The sequence below is a fragment of the Pristis pectinata genome, chromosome 40 (assembly GCF_009764475.1).
Source record: "Pristis pectinata isolate sPriPec2 chromosome 40, sPriPec2.1.pri, whole genome shotgun sequence".
In the NCBI taxonomy this organism is placed as follows: Eukaryota; Metazoa; Chordata; class Chondrichthyes; order Rhinopristiformes; family Pristidae; genus Pristis; species Pristis pectinata.
In genome coordinates this window covers 7,323,806-7,339,713 of record NC_067443.1, presented here as the reverse complement: position 1 = coordinate 7,339,713, position 15,908 = coordinate 7,323,806, and the positions used below count along the sequence as shown (strand labels likewise).

Below are 15,908 nucleotides of genomic sequence, written 5' to 3'. Positions count from 1 at the left end.
ACAGGCCCCCTTCCCCATCCCAACACTGCCCAGTTCTTGAGCTCTCCCTATATCTCCCCACTTACATGCCCATCAGCTGAGACTAAACTTTACCCTCACCCAACCTGACCCTCTCTTGCACTTAGCACAGAGTCACTTTTTGTCTGAAGTGCTCTAGGGAACTTTCCCTACAGCAGGCTCCATATTACTGTTATTGTTGGAAACAAAATCCTTCAGCTCTACAGCCTATTCAGGATGTCCCATGGCAGTTAACAGCCATCAAAACACTCTCGGAAATCCAGCCACGACTGTGTGACAGGAAGCACGGTGTGGGACAAGTCTTCCCAACTACAATGGCACTCAAATTATATTTGCAGATATTGAAGATTAAAGGAGATAGATACAAGCCGCTATATCCAGAGGACTTGTTCAGCCCGATTCTCAGTAAAATGGCAAAACAAAAATACTAACAGAAAGAGCTTTTACAAGCATACAACAGGCAGCCAAAGTAAACACTGGCCCCTTTGCAGTTGAGACTCAGGAATTAGTAATATGAAAATGGCAAAACTTTGACCAAAACTATTTTTTTTATCCAACTTGTAAAAGGCACTAAAAGCTTTGCAATAATAGTAGAGGTTGCCTGGGTGAAAGGGATGGTTCAGGTATTGCCTCTGGAGGAAGAGGTACTCGGATTAAATACAAATCCCCTGGTCCCAACAATCTGCACTGCAGAGAGAGTGGATGCATTGGTTGCAAATCCCCAGATACTGGAAAGGTCCCAGCAGACCAGAAAAGCACAAGGCAATATTTGAGAGGACAGATGGAAAGCAGGAAACTAATCAGCCAGTTAGCCCCAGATCCACTATTAGGAAAGTGCTACAATGCATTAAAGAAATTAGGACAGACATTTAGAAAACCATAATAAAATCAAGCAGAGTTAGCGGGCTTTTATGAGAAGGGAACCATGTTTGACCAATTAATTAGAGTTCTTTCATGATGTAAGCAGGGTGCATAAAGGAAAACAGCAGATGTAATGTATTTGGATTTCTAGAAGGCATTCAACAAAGTGTTGCTAGAAGTGACTGCTGAAGGCAAGAGTTCATGGAACTGGGGGCAGCCTGGATAGAGGATCGGCTAACTAGCAGCAAATAAGTAGGTCACGTTCAGCTTGGCGACTAATTGGTAGGGTACGATCTATATTAGTGACCTAGATAAAGGGAACTGGTTGGAATTTAGAAGAATCTTATTGAGAGATGAGATTGAAAGGGCAGGATGTGGAGAGGTTTCCAGAGATGGGAGTGCACAGGGGAATAGTTTCAGAGTAAGGGGTTGCCCATTTAAGATCGAGTCAAGGAGGAATTTCTTCCCACAGAAGGTAGTGGGAGTTTGGAATTCTTATTCAGAGAAAGAGAGAGAGGGGTGGTCTCGATATATTCAAGGCTGAGGTAGCCAACTTTCTGGGCCACGGGGAAGTCGAGGGATATGGGGAACAGGTAGTGTAGCCAAACGATCTGCTGGAGGAACTCAGCGGGTCGATCAGCATCTGAGGGAAGGAAAGGAATCGTCGACGTTTCAGGCCACATTGTTTGGTGCTCCAGATTCCATACCTGCAGCCTCTTGCATCTCTCTGAAGTGGAGAGAGATCTGCCAACTATGCAAGTGTAGGTGGGGAAGCAAGTTGTGAGGGGAGTTTCTGTAGGGGGATAGAGAGGTTGGGTGAATGGGCAAACGTTTGGTAAATGGACGTTAAGCAAGGAAACTTGATAAAAATGGAAAATAACCAGAATATTGAGGTAGAGGGATGGGTGTTGTTGTACACAAAACAACGTCAGCCTGAAGGTACAGCAAGTAATTAGGAAAGCAAATGAAAGAGCACAGGAGGAAGGAAATCTTGGTGGATTTGTACTGGGCATTGGTGAGATTGCATCTGGTGCACACGTACAATTTGCATTGGAAGCAGTTCAGAAGCTTTATTCAGTCGATTCCAGAGATGCAAGCATCGATATGAAAGATTCAGTCAGAATGGTTGGAATTTAGAGGAATGAGAGAGAATCTTATTGAAAGAGGAGTTTGAATGGGCAGGATGTGGGGAAGTTTCCAGAGATGGGAGTGGAATGGGGAATAGTTTCAGAGTAAGGGGTTGCCCACTTAAGATGGAGTTTCTTCCCACAGAAGGTAGTGGGAATTTGGAATTCCCTTCCTCGGAGAGGGGTGGTCGGAATATATTCAAGGCTGAGGTAGCCAGCTTTCTGGCTATGGGGAACAGGCAGGAAGGTGGGGCAGGAAGGAACGACCATGGCCGTATTTAATGGACCAGCCGCCACACACTTCTGATTCAGACTGGTTCAGTGTCATTCACACCAGGATGCCATGAAATTCCCATCTCTGCTCCTTTCCCTGGTGTTCCCGTGTTCAAGGGCCCTCAGCTCACAGCTGTGGGTCTACTTTTACCCTCAGACTTTTTATTTCTAAAAACACGTGTCACAAAACCCTCCGAAAAGGCAAGGAGTGCCTTACACAGGGGTTCAGGAGGACATGTCCTCCACCCAAGGGCTGGGCTCCACTGTTAAACATGGTAACCCCTCTCCTTCACAGATGAAGCTGCCCGCTCCCATCTCTCTCTCACTCACCACCTGCACTGTTTCCGTCCCTTTCCCCTCCCAGTTTGAGCTGCTTTACTGTATCCTCACTGGCACTGAGTCTCTGTCCATGACTACTCTCCTGGTGAAATTCAGGTCAACCACATGGGGATAATACAAAGCAGAAACCTACACCCAAAACAGCTGTAATTTATGATCTTTTAGCAGGGGCGGGTATGAAGTGGATTCCAAACTTTCTTTTTTTTTTGTCTTGGATTTCGGAGCAACAAATAGTCTGCTGTAGGACCTGTCCTGATGCAGGGTCATGACCCAAAACATCGACAATTCCTTCCCTAACAGCTGCTGCCTGACCCGCTGAGCTCCTCCAGCAGATCGTTTGTTGCTCCAGATGCCAGCGCCTGCGGCCTCTTGTGTCTCCAATTTTGTGCGTGGAACCACAGGAATCTGGAATGTCACGGTGCAGAACACTACGCAAGACATCTATCTTTCCATGAGATCATTCATATTGGACGCAATCTCCATCTTAAAGGGCAATTCAGTGCAAGAATTTTCTGCTTTTAAAATTGGAAAGAACAAGCAATTGAACAAGAACAGAGCACGCAGAGGAGAAAGGGAGATGAGAAAAATATAGGGATTAAAGCAATAAGAGATCAGTAGTAAAGGAAAAGCTGCAGATGCTGGGAACCTGATACCAATGCAATGGCGTGCTGGAAACATTCAGCAGCTCTAGATGCATCTGCCAGAGTTAAAGTTCAGGGTTAACTGGTTCTGATGAAAGGTCTTGGACCCAAAACGTTCACTCAGTTTCCCTATTCACACACGCTGCCTGACCTGCTGAGTGTTTCCAGCATTTTCTGATTTTAGAAAATAGTTTGTCACCTACAGCAGGGTGCAATGAAATTCCTTTTGTATGAAGCTCAGTGAACAGGGTGCGTGGTCACATTAAATACAAGTGCAAAACTGCAGAAGATTGTAGTGCAAAACAAATGTTTATACAAGAGATTGGGGAAGGAGGGGTGGGAAAGGAAGGACCACTCATACAGAAAACAAAAGGAAGGGAAGAAAGATCATCTGATGATAAATTGGAAGAACAACAAGGTTAAAGTGATTGAATGAGCAAGTGAGACACTGAACGTACACCAAGCCAGCTGATCTGTTATTAATTAGTTGTTAATAAGGAAATGCAAAATGTGTAGAGTGCAAGGCAGCTCCCCGAGCACGTGTGCTGGGAGCCCTCGACGCTGTATCTCTTCACAACAGCTGAGGCTCTGCACACCAGACCCACTCTCAAATTAGCATCACTCAGATCACAGGCAGTGACTGCCGTGTAGCCTAGGTCTGCAGACCGCACGAAAAACCTCACCAATCAACACACACCCAACTACCCCAGGACAACACTTCGCCCACCCCGCACTTACGCTCCCTCTCAGATGCCAGACCAATTTGACTGCCACGTAAAAACCTCAGGATTATTACCACACAGCCGTGCCCCCCCCCCGCCCTTAAAATAAATGCAAATTTTGCCTCTTTCTGTGAAGGTCTGAAAAATACACTGGGTCACTGCTTTTCAAAAGAACTTATCTCCACACTAGGTCTTAAGCTGGAATGCTGTAAGAGACTGGAGCTCATGTTGTGAACTCTGTATTGTAATGAAATCCGCGGGGAGGACATTGAGGTGCCGACAAGAGAGAGGGAAGGGGTTGGAGGCATTTACTTTGCCCAGACCCTCCAGTCCTAACACCCATTTCAGCTCAACTGGTGAGCGTGGGTTCAGTTTGCCTCTCTCACACTGGAGGGGGCATACCCAGAAAGGGAAAGGGGGTGGGGAGTCTGTCCACATACAACCCCAGCCCATCGCAAAAATGAGGGGAGGGGAGTAGGAGAAAAGCAAAGCGAGAGAGAAGGCTGAAGGCGGACGCCCCCCCCCCCCCCCCCCACTAGGCTGACAAGCAACATGCAACACGTTGTTGGGGAGGGGAGGGGAGGATTGGCCCTCGTACCAGAAATGCAACACGTCGCTAGCGGGTGGGGGGGGGGGCCTCCGTTCGGAGAGGACATCCCAGCGCATCCCAGCTTCCTCACCTAGTGGGGGCACCTCCCCGGGGTGTGGAGGTTGCGCTCCGCCGCCGCGGTGCGAGGCGCTGCCGCCGGCCGGGAGGGCGCTGGGAAGCGGACCCAGGGCAACTTCAGATTGGGGGGGGGTGTGGTGGGGGAGAGGGGGGGTAAAACAAGCGGGGAGTGGGACAGGATGGAGAGACCGCCCCCCCCTTCTTCCCCACACCCACATGGTGGGGAGCGCCCCGGCTGCAAGGTGGGGGGGGGGGGGTTGTCTCAAACATCTAGCACGGCCGGGAGGGGAAGGGGATCAAACATCTGGCACTGGGCTGGGGGAGGGGTCCCAAACATCTGGCACAGTGGGCTGGGGTCCCAAACATCTGGCACAGTGGGCTGGGAGACGGGGGCTCAACATCTGACCCTGTGGACGGCCGGAGGAGCAAGCAGGCGAAGCGCTCCGGGACCCACCTTGTTGTAGATGCCCCAGGACAGCTCGGTCTCTATCACCATGACAACAATACCAAACATGCCGAATATCAGTGCATAGTCACTCAGCCGCTTCCTCTTCTCGAAGAGAGCCCGGCGGTGGCCCAGCTTGTAGCCAATGTTCTGGTTCTTCCTCTTGGTTCCCTTGCGGCAGCCGCTGGCCGGCTGGCGCTGGTGGTTCTGCTGGTCTCGCAGGAGGTACTGCTGGTGCTGCGGGTGTTCCTCCCTGCAGGACGCGGTGCCCAGGACGTGGTTGCACCGATGGACCTCGACGGGCTGCGCCTCGGCTTCCGAGTCCACCAGGTTCCTCTTGGAGGTGCTGAGGCTGGTCAGGGGCTTCACCACCCCTCCGTTGTACTTGCAGCTGCTCATGGCGATCTCGGTGAAGGGGTTGCTATCTCTCCTGGGGACCAGGGGACTGGGCTGCCTGTGCCTGGCCCCGACCCCGACCCCAGCCGGGTGATCTTCGCCCAACTGCAGCTGACTGCCCTGCCTGGAGGGCTGCTGGAGATGACCCCCGCCCGGGATGCCGGCGTCCGTCCAGAATGGGGGCGGCGAAACCTTGGGCAGCCGGGCCAGCAGCTGGCCCCGGTGCTGCTGGAGGGGTTCCCTCGCACCGGCGGCGGTACCGGTACCGGCGGCCGGGCACTGGCACCTCCCCAGATCCTCGTCAAGGTCCGCCACCCCGGAGTCGTGGCAGTGAGCGTTCGCCATCGCCGGCAGTGTGTCTGCTGGTGGCAGCCCAGTAGAGAGGGACTCCACCCCTTCCTTCCCTCCCCACCCTCCCTCCCCCCTCCCTCCACAACCTCCCACCACAACCTCCCACCTCCCTCCACAACCAGATGGCCACTCGCTAACCCACCCTCGTTAACTCGCCACCTTCGCCCCCCCCCAACCCCCTCTCCCCAATGGAAGGGGGGGCAGCTCCCCCCCCCCCCCGCCCGCCAACTTCAGGTGGTCTCCTCGGACTGGGAACCCTGGTTGCCCATCTCCCCGTGGCTCAGATGCTTCCTACTCCCCCAAGACCCACCTACCTCCTCCTACCCAATGCAACCCAACCCAACCCAACCCAACCCTACTCTACCCAATGCAACCCTACCCTACCCTACCCAACCGAGCCTCAACAGCCCAGCCTGGCCGCGGCCAGCGCCCCCACCCCAGCGCCCAGCCTCGGTCCGCCGCCGCGACACCTCGAAGCTCCCCGGTCCATCTCCGGCAACCCTTTGCCTCCCTCCCTCGCCCCCCCCACCCCACTTTTTTTTTTCGCCCCGTGGCCCCGCCTCCCTCCGGGCTTCCCCGCCTCCCCATTGGCCACCCTCCCCCCCTTCCCCAGACCACGCCCCATCCAGCCCGTCTCCGCGCTATCATTGGTCCGCCCCGGCGCGCATGCGCCGCCCGTTGCTCCCTGGGAGTTGTAGTCCGCCGGCCCGGACGGCGCATGCGCGGTGTCGTTTTGTGGGGGAGCCGCAGACTCGGCGCGGGGTTCCCGGCCGGGACGGGCACCGGGTCAAGTGGTTCAGTGGGACCTTGTTGCTTCAGTTAACCTGCGGTCCGAAAACCGCGGAACCGCCTTCCAACAGAATTACAGCAACGTTGGGGCGTAGCTGGGGACATCAGCCCCGTGGCGGGACATCAATCCCGTGGCGGGACATCAGCCCCGTGGCCGGACATTAGCTCCGTGGCGGGATATCAATCCCGTGGCGGGACATTAGCTCCGTGGACGGGACATAAGCCCCGTGGCAGGACATCAGCCCCGTGGCGGGACATTAGCCCGTGGATGGGACATCTCCCCGCCCCGTGGCGGGACATCAGCCCCATGGCGGGACATTAGCCCCGTGGATGGGACATCAGTCCCGTGGCAGGACATCAACTCTGTGGACAGGACATCAGCCCTGTGGACGGGACATTTCCCCGCCCCGTGGATGGGACATCTCCCTGCCCCGTGGCGGGACATCAGCCCTGGGGACGGGACATCTCCCCGCCCCGTGGATGGGACATCTCCCTGCCCCGTGGCGGGACATCAGCCCTGGGGACGGGACATCAGCCCCGTGGACGGGACATCTCCCCGCCCCGTGGATGGGATATCAGCCCCGTGGACAGGACACTTCCCCGCCTCGTGGCGGGACATCAGCCCTGGGGACGGGACACCTCCCCGCCCCGTGTAACAGGTGAAACAGAGACACGAGACTGGAGAACTGTGCTGTGCCCGCGGTTGGAACAGACACAAGAGGTTCTTCAGGAGCTGGAACAATGCACACAGACGGGAGAGATCCTGCATCAGGTTCTGTCTGTTTCCCTCCGAGAGACGCTGCCTGCCCCGCTGCGTTCCTCCAGCACTGTGGGTGTGTTACCTGGTTAGAACAATCTATTAAAATGTAACCTCCTCTGCAGACAAAACCACATTGCCCCGTGTACGTAGCCAGAATTCTCGCGGGCACATTCAGTAACTGGCTGTGATAGTGTGTACACCAAATAATACTTTCCTTTACAATGGCCTGTGCAAGTGTTTGCACTGTTCTTCAGTGTATTCATAGGACTTTCCTGACCCTCTGATATTTCCTGAGGACAAAGAATGGGGCCATTCGGCCCGTCGGGTCCATGCCAGCTCTCCCGCATTTCCCCAGAACCTATGGCAAACCAGGAGCCCAATCACAGCAGCCTGTTCACCCACCGGCCCCACGCGTGGCGGGGATGTGGGAGGGAACCGGAACCCCCGGGGGAAGCCCACCCAGTTAGGGGAGAACGTGCAAACTCCACACACACACACACACACACACACACACACACACACACACACACACACACACACAACACACACACACAGCCACACACACAACACACACACACAACACACACACAGACACACACACAACAACCACACACAGACACACACACACACACATACACACACACACAAACACAGACAAAACAACCACACACAGACACACACAGACACAAACACACACACAGACTCACACACAGTGACACACATACACAGACACACACAAACACACACACACACACACACACACACAGACATACACAACACACACACACACACACACACACAGAGCGCCGGATGTCGGGATCGAACCAGTGCCGTGGGTCTATGAAGCAGTGGTTCCATCGGTGCTGTGTAACAATCCTGTGTATATGAAAATGCAATTTCCTCTGCACCACTTCCGTCCAACTAGGTACAATAGTCCTGTGTAGGTTAAAATAAACATTTTCTGAAATAGATATGACACTCCCGTGTAACTGGGCACAAGAGTGTTGTCAATAGTTCTTGCGTAAACAAATATAATAATCCTATGCAAATAGGCCAAACAAGCCACTGCATTAAATAACACCTCCTTCCGTGATTGAGTATAATTGTTTTTGTTTTGGTGACAATATGTGAACTTTGTCGGCAATGTTAGCACCAGTTGTTGATGTTGGTGGTGCTGGTAAAGAGTCAGCAGCATTGGGTGTGTCTCCCTGCCTGGGCAAGGACGTGGACTTCCCTCGGTGAAGGGTCTGTGGACTTCCCTCGGCGTAGAGACAGTGGACTTCCCTCGGTGAAGGGACTGCGGACTTCCCTCGGCGTAGAGACAGTGGACTTCCCTCGGTGAAGGGACTGCGGACTTCCCTCAGTGTAGGAAGCTGTCCTTGAGCCTGGTGGTATATGCTTTCAGGCTTTTGTATCTTCTGTTTGATGAGAGGGGGGAAAAGACAGAATGTCCAGGGTGGGTGGGGTCTTTGATTATGTCGGTTGCTTTACCGAGGCAGCGGGAAGTGTAGACAGAGTCCCTGGAGGGGAGGCTGGTTTCCGTGATGTGCTGGGCTGTGTCCACAACTCTCTACAGTTTCCATGGGTGAGTGTGGCTGTAACTCTCAAGTAGCTCGACACCATCCCAGGAGAGAGCAGTGTGTACTGTAAGTCTCTCATTGCCCATGGACTTGTGCAGATGACAGTAAACTTGGCTTTGACTTTGACAGAAGATGCCTGGAGTATTGCAGCAGCCGGCAAATCCACGCCACACGCTCGTCCGTGTGTCCGGGCAGTCCATAGGTTGGCTGTTGATGACCTGCACTCTTCCTCAGACAACGTCACTGACGGTCAGATCCTGTGGACCTTGCCTTGAGCAAATTTCCCTGATGCATTTCCCTGAACATACAGCCTCTTTGTTGCAGCAAGATGGCATCGGAACAACCATCAGGCAGAACCTGATTGGTTGGTGTCCCATTTTGGAAGGGATGTCCCAAAGCACAATCACAGGAGGATATTTAGGGAGGGAATTCTGGAAGGGGGCAGAGTGATGGGACTCGAGGTGGGTGTCACAGTGGGGCAGAGGATGGTGCCGCTGCCTCGGACCTCCAGTGACCCGGGTTCAATCCTGACCCCTGGCGTGGAGCTTGCGCATTCTCCTGTGGGTCACCCCCGGGGGCTCCGGTCCCCTCCCACGTCCCGATGACGTGCGGGGTCGGTGGGCTAATCGGCCACTGTGAATCGCCCCCCCAGCGTGTGGGCGAGGGGTGGGATCTGGGAGGGGGGACGTTGGGAATGTTGGGAGAATTGAGAATGGGATTGGGATGAGAGCAGGACTGGTGTCATACAGCATGGAAACAGGCCCTTCGGCCCAACTGGTCCGTGCCGACCAAGGTCCCATTTGCCAGCATTTGGCCCGTATCCCTCTAAACCTTTCCTATCCATGGACAAGTCCAAGTACGTTTTAAATGTTGTTAATGTACCTGCCTCACCCACTCCCTCTGGCAGCTCGTTCCATATATGGACCACCCTCTGGGTGAATAAGTTGCCCCTCAGGTTCCTATTAAATGTCTCCTCTCTCACCTTAAACCCTCTAGTTCTTGATTCCCCAACCCTGGGAAAAAACCTGTGTGCCTTCACCCTATCGATGCCCCTCATGATTTCATACACCTCTATAAGATCACCCCTCCTTCTCCTGCGCTCCAATGAATAAAATCCCAACCTGCCCGACCTCTCTCCCTATAACTCAGTCCCTCAAGTCCCGGCAACATCCTTCTAAATCTCCTCTGCACTCTTTCCAGCTTAATGGCATCTTTCCTACAGCAGGGCAACCAGAACTGATCACAATATTCCAAATGTGACCTCACCAACATCTTGTTCAACTGCAACATCCCAACTCCTACACTCAGCGCCCTGACCGATGAAGGCCAGCGTGCCGAACGCCTTCTTCACCCCCCCATCTAACCTGCGACACCACTTTCAGGAAACCATGTACCTGTACTTCGAGGTCCCTCTGTTCTACAACAATCCCCGGGGCCCTGCCGTTCACTGTGAAAATCTAACCCTCATTTGTCTTCCCAAAATGCAACACCTCGCGCTTATCCGAATTAAACTGCATTTGCTATTTTTTGGCCCACTGACCCAGCTGATCAATATCCCCCTGTAAATCCTGATAACCACCATTATGGACTACGACACCACCTATTGTAGTGTCGTCTGCAGACTTACTGACCGTGCCTTGTACATTCTCATCCAAATCATTGACGTAGATGGGAAACAATGAGGGGCCCAGCACCGAGCCCAGGGGAACACCACTAGTCAGGGGCCTCCAATCGGAGAAACAACCTTCCATGGTCACCCATCCAGCCAACTGTGTGTCCACAATGAGTATCAGTGGGTGGTCAGTGGCCACAGTAGCTGCTCTCAGCAGCGCCCCTCTCTCTGACTGCACCACAGGTGTGAATTGGAAATGCACACTTCAGGAAAGGGTCCTGGTTGGCCACGAAGCACAGCTGAATCCAGAGGTGGAAGGGGTTATAAAAATATGGCACACCCAAGAACACAGCAGTTAATCACTCCTTTATCAGCAGTGAAGCTGGATGTTACAGACTGAGCCAAATCCTGGCATAGTCTCCCACCCGGTTCCGTCGTCCAAGGCACAGCAGCTGATAAGCAAAGGCCACATATTGTTGTCAGCTGTCACACCAGTATTATTAATCACTCAGTGACCCACTAAACAGAGATAACAACAGCACACCACGAACCGCTTGTTAACCACGGCTTCCCGGCTGGGGCACGCTGCTCCTGCCTCATAACTGGTCATCGGTAACTGGTCCCCATGCGGGGTCTCAGCCCCTACAGATGCTGCCCGACCTGACCCGACGAGTTCCTCCAGCAGATTGTGTGTTGCTCCAGATTCCACTGTCTGCTGTCTCCTGTGTGTCCACTGACCCATCATTGCCACCTGTACAGTGAAGAACTTTCACATCACCATCCGTACAGATCTTGTTACAACGTAAGTACAGCAAGGAGGTAGTACAAGGTAGCTTTATTAGTCCCAGGTACCACAGAAAGCATCCTATCCGGATGTATCACGGCTTGGTATGGCAACTACTCTGCCCGGGACCGCAAGAAACTGCAGAGAGTTGTGGACACAGCCCAGCGCATCACGGACACCAGCCTCCCCTCCTTGGACTCTGTCTTTACCTCTCGTTGTCTTGGTGTAGCAGCAGCATAATCAAAGACCCCACCCACCTGGGTCATTCTCTCTTCTCCCCTCTCCCATCGGGTAGAAGATACAGGAGCCTGAGGGCACATACCACCAGACTTAAGGACAGCTTCTACCCCACTGTGATAAGACTATTGAACAGTTCCCTTATACGATGAGATGGACTCTGACCTCACGAACTACCTTGTTGTGACCTTGCACCTTATTGCACTGCACTTTCTCTGTAGCTGTGACACTTTACTCTGTACTGTTATTGTTTTTACCTGTACTACATCAATGCACTCTGTACTGACTCAATGTAACTGCACTGTGTAATGAATTGACCTGTACGATCGGTTTGTAAGACAAGTTTTTCACTGGACCTCGGTACAAGTGCCAATAATAAACCAACCCCAATCCCAATGTACATGGAAACACACAGTGAAATGTATCTTTTGTGTAGCGAAAGACCACAACCGAATGCAGAGTAAAGTGTCACAGTTACAGAGAAAGTGCAGTGCCGGCAGACGAGGGCCGCGACGAGGTAGGTTGTGAGGTCAGGAGTCCAGCTTCATCCGTTTGAGAGTCTTATAACAGTGGGATGGACGGCGCCCTGCACATTGCAGTCCCTGGTTATAAACGGAACCAAATGAAGAAACAAGGAATGTAGGAAACACTTAGCAGGTCAGGCAGTATCTGTGGGGAGAGGAACACAGAACATCGACCAGTACAGCACAGTGCAGGCCCTTCAGCCCACGATGTTGTGCTGACCGATATAAACACCTACACCCTGATCAACCCAACCCTTCCCTCCATTGCAGCCTATAACCCTCCATTTCTCATTAACACAGAACATAGAACACTACAGCACAGTACAGGCCCTTCGGCCCACAATGTTGTGCTGACATTTTATCCTGCTCTAAGATCTATCTAACCCTTCCCTCCCACATAGCCCCCCATTTCTCTATCATTCATGTGTCTATCTAAGAGTCTCTTAAATGTCCCTAATGTATCTGCCCCCACAACCTCTGCCGGCAGTGCGTTCCACGCACCCACCACTCTCTGTGTAAAAAACTTACCCCTGACACCACCCTTATACCTTCCTCCAATCACCTCAAAATTACGTCCCCCCCTGTTAGCCATTGTCGCCCTGGGAAAAAGTCTCTGACTGTCCACTCGATCTATGCCTCTTATCATCTTGTACACCTCTATCACGTCACCTCTCATCCTCCTCTCCAAAGAAAAAAGCCCCAGCTCGTTCAGCCTATCCTCATACGACATGCTCTCCAATCCAGGCAGCATCCTGGTAAATCTCCTCTGCACCCTCTCTAAAGCTTCCACATCTTTCCTATAATGAGGTGACTAGAACTGAACACAATTGTACCGAGGTACAGTGAAAAATGTGTCTCACACACCGTTCGTACAGATCATTTCATTACACAGTGCATTGAGGTAGTACAGGGTAAAACAATAACACAATGCAGAGTATAATGCATCTCTGTAGAAGTCTGGCTAGACCGCATTTGGAGTATTGCGTGCAGTTCTGGTCGCCTCACTATAGGAAGGACGTTGAGGCTTTAGAGAGGGTGCAGAGGAGGTTTACAAGGATGCTGCCCGGATTAGAGGGCATGTGCTATCAGGAGAGGCTGAGGGGTGAGCTGAGGGGCATTGATAGCAATATCCTTTTCCCCTTATTGAGCGATCCAATACCAGAGGGCGTGCATATAAGGTGAGAGGGGGTAGGTTCAGCACAGACGTGAGGGGTACGTTTTTTACTGAGAGAGTGGTTGATGCCTGGAATGCGTTGCCTGATAGGGTGCTGGAGGCAAATTCACTGGGGGCTTTTAAGAGGGGCTTGGATGGGCACATGAATGAGAGGAAAATGGAGGGATGTGGGCATTCTGTAGGGATTAGCTATGTCAGCACAACATTGTGGGCCAAAGGGCCTGTTCTGTGCTGTACTGTTCTATGTTCTATGCTAAAGTGTTACAGTTACAGAGAAAGTGCAGTGCAGGCAGACAGTAAGGTGAAAGGGCCACAACGAGGTAAATTGTGAGGTCAGGAGTCCATCTTGATGTACTAGGGGACTGTTCAATAGTCTTATAACAGCGGGATAGAAGCTGTCCTTGAGCCTGGTGATACGTGCTTTCAGGCTTTTGTATCTTCTGCCCGATGGGATGGGGAGAAGAGAGAATGTCCGGGGTGGGAGGAGTCTTTGATTATGTCGGCTGCTTCACCGAGGCAGCGGGAAGTGTAGACAGAGTCCGTGGAGGGAGGCTGGTTTCCATGATGTGCTGGGCTGTGTCCACAACTCTCTGCAGTTTCCATGGTGAGTGTGGCTGTAACTCTCAAGTAGCTCGACACCATCCCAGGAGAGAGCAGTGTGTGTGTGTGTGTGTGTGTTATGCTAAGACAGAGCCAGTCGTCCCCAGCACTGCTGCGGGCTGGTTATTACAGGCGAGCGAGTTCACTCACTGACAGAGACACTTACTGCTACTTGACACTCTGCGGAGAGATGTACCGCTTGAGAATTCTGATTGTGGCTCCAGGAAACAGGTTAAAAAAAACAAGACAGCAAACAGGGCTCTTGAAGTAAGAGCTCGTGGAGTGACCATTCCCCCCTCTGACGCTTCCTTCTCTAGAGGGAACGCCGGCAAGCTGCAGTATCAGCAGCTGTGGGGTCAAAATGAGGAGACTGAGGAGAGAGAGGAGGATCTCCCACCAGAGGCTGGTGAGTCTTTGGAACTCTCTGCCCAAGGAGGCAGTGAGTTAGTTCAAGACTGATAGATTTTTAGTTACGTAGAGGCTCGAGGGGGTTCGAGGGCAGAAGATCAGTCATGGTTTTATTGAAGGGGACAACCATCTCCTCCCACCTCCACCTCAGTTGTTCATGAATTCTTGCATCTACTCCCTCGTTCTCTTCCCATTGTCACTGGTACCCTCTTTGTCCCTCCCTCTCCCTCCCTCCCTCCCTCCCTCCCTCAGTCATGGTATTTGAAGGCAGAATTGGCTTCAAGGAATGAGTGATCTTGAAGCACCGTGTGCAGTTCTGGTCACCGCGCTGTGGGGAGGATGTGGCTTCACCGGAGAAGGTGCAGAAGGGGATTCTCCAGGGTGTTGCCCAGGATGGAGGGCTTTAGTTACGGGAAGAGACCGGACAGGCTGGGACCGTTTTCTCCGGAGCGGCGGAGGCTGAGGCTGACCTGACAGAGGTGTGTAAGACAATAAGAGGTGTGGATAGGGGAGAGAGTCAAATTCTCTCTCCCATCACAACAAAGAGGCATAGGTTTAAGGAGAGAGAAAATAGAAAATGGAACATCGACCAGTACAGCACAGTGCAGGCCCTTCAGCCCACAATGTTGTGCTGACCCATATAAACCAACTCTGTGATCAATCTGACCCTTCCCTCCTACACAGCCCAGAACCTTCCATTTTTCTGACATCCATATGCCTGTCTAAGATTCTTTAAATGTCCCTGTTGTATCAGCCTCTCCCACCACCCCCGGCAGTGCGTTCCAGGCACCCACCACTCTCTGTGTCAAGGACCCACCTCTGACATCTGCCCTAAACTTTCCTCCATTTACCTTAAACAGATGGCCTCTGGTATTGGCCATTGCCGCCCTGGGGAAAAGGTGCTGGCTGTCCACTCGATCTACGCCCCTCATGATCTTGTACACCTCTATCAAGGCACCTCTCATCCTGTGTCGCTCCAAAGAGAAAAGCCCTAGCTCGCTCAACATATCCTCATAAGACATGCTCTCCAATCCAGGCAACATCCTGATAAATCTCCTCTGCACCCTCTCTAAAGCTTCCACATCCTTCCTATAATGAGGTGACCAGAACTGAACACAATACTCCAAGTGTGGTCTGACCAGAGTTCTACAGAGATACAACATCACCACATGGCTCTTGAGCTCAATACCCCTACTAATGAAGGCCAACACTCCATACGCCTTCTTAACAACCCTATCGACCTGTGCGGCAACCTTGAGGGATCTACAGACGTGGACCCCAAGATCCCTCTGTTCCTCCACACTGCAGAGAGTCCTGCCATCAGAGGAAGGGGAACTGAGGGGTAAGTTTATTTACACATATGTGGAACGAGCTGCCAGAGGAAGAGGTGGAATCAGATCCAACCACTGTGTTTAAGGGGCAATTAGCAGCCCCTTCGATAGGCTGGGTCTAGGACGATACGGTAAATGGGGTTAGTGTTGAACGGCAAAAGTGTCAGCATTGAATTAAGATAAGATTTCTTTATTAGTCACATGTACATCGAAACACACAGTGAAATGCATCTTTTGTGTAGAGTGTTCTGGGGGCAGCCCGCAAGTGT

At 52.4% G+C, this 15,908-nt stretch overlaps 1 protein-coding gene across 3 annotated transcripts in view; it reads right to left on the bottom strand.

Moving 5' to 3' along the window:
- Window positions 1-5,893, bottom strand: part of LOC127587549 (small conductance calcium-activated potassium channel protein 3-like) — an 84,056-nt gene extending 78,163 nt beyond the window's left edge. For all 3 annotated transcript variants that reach the window (XM_052045972.1, XM_052045973.1, XM_052045974.1), the window contains exon 1: window positions 5,103-5,893. In XM_052045972.1, the coding sequence (XP_051901932.1) occupies window positions 5,103-5,834 (732 nt within the window). In that variant the 5' untranslated portion in view covers window positions 5,835-5,893. The remainder of the gene's footprint in view (window positions 1-5,102) is intronic.
- Window positions 5,894-15,908: the final 10,015 nt, after the last annotated feature.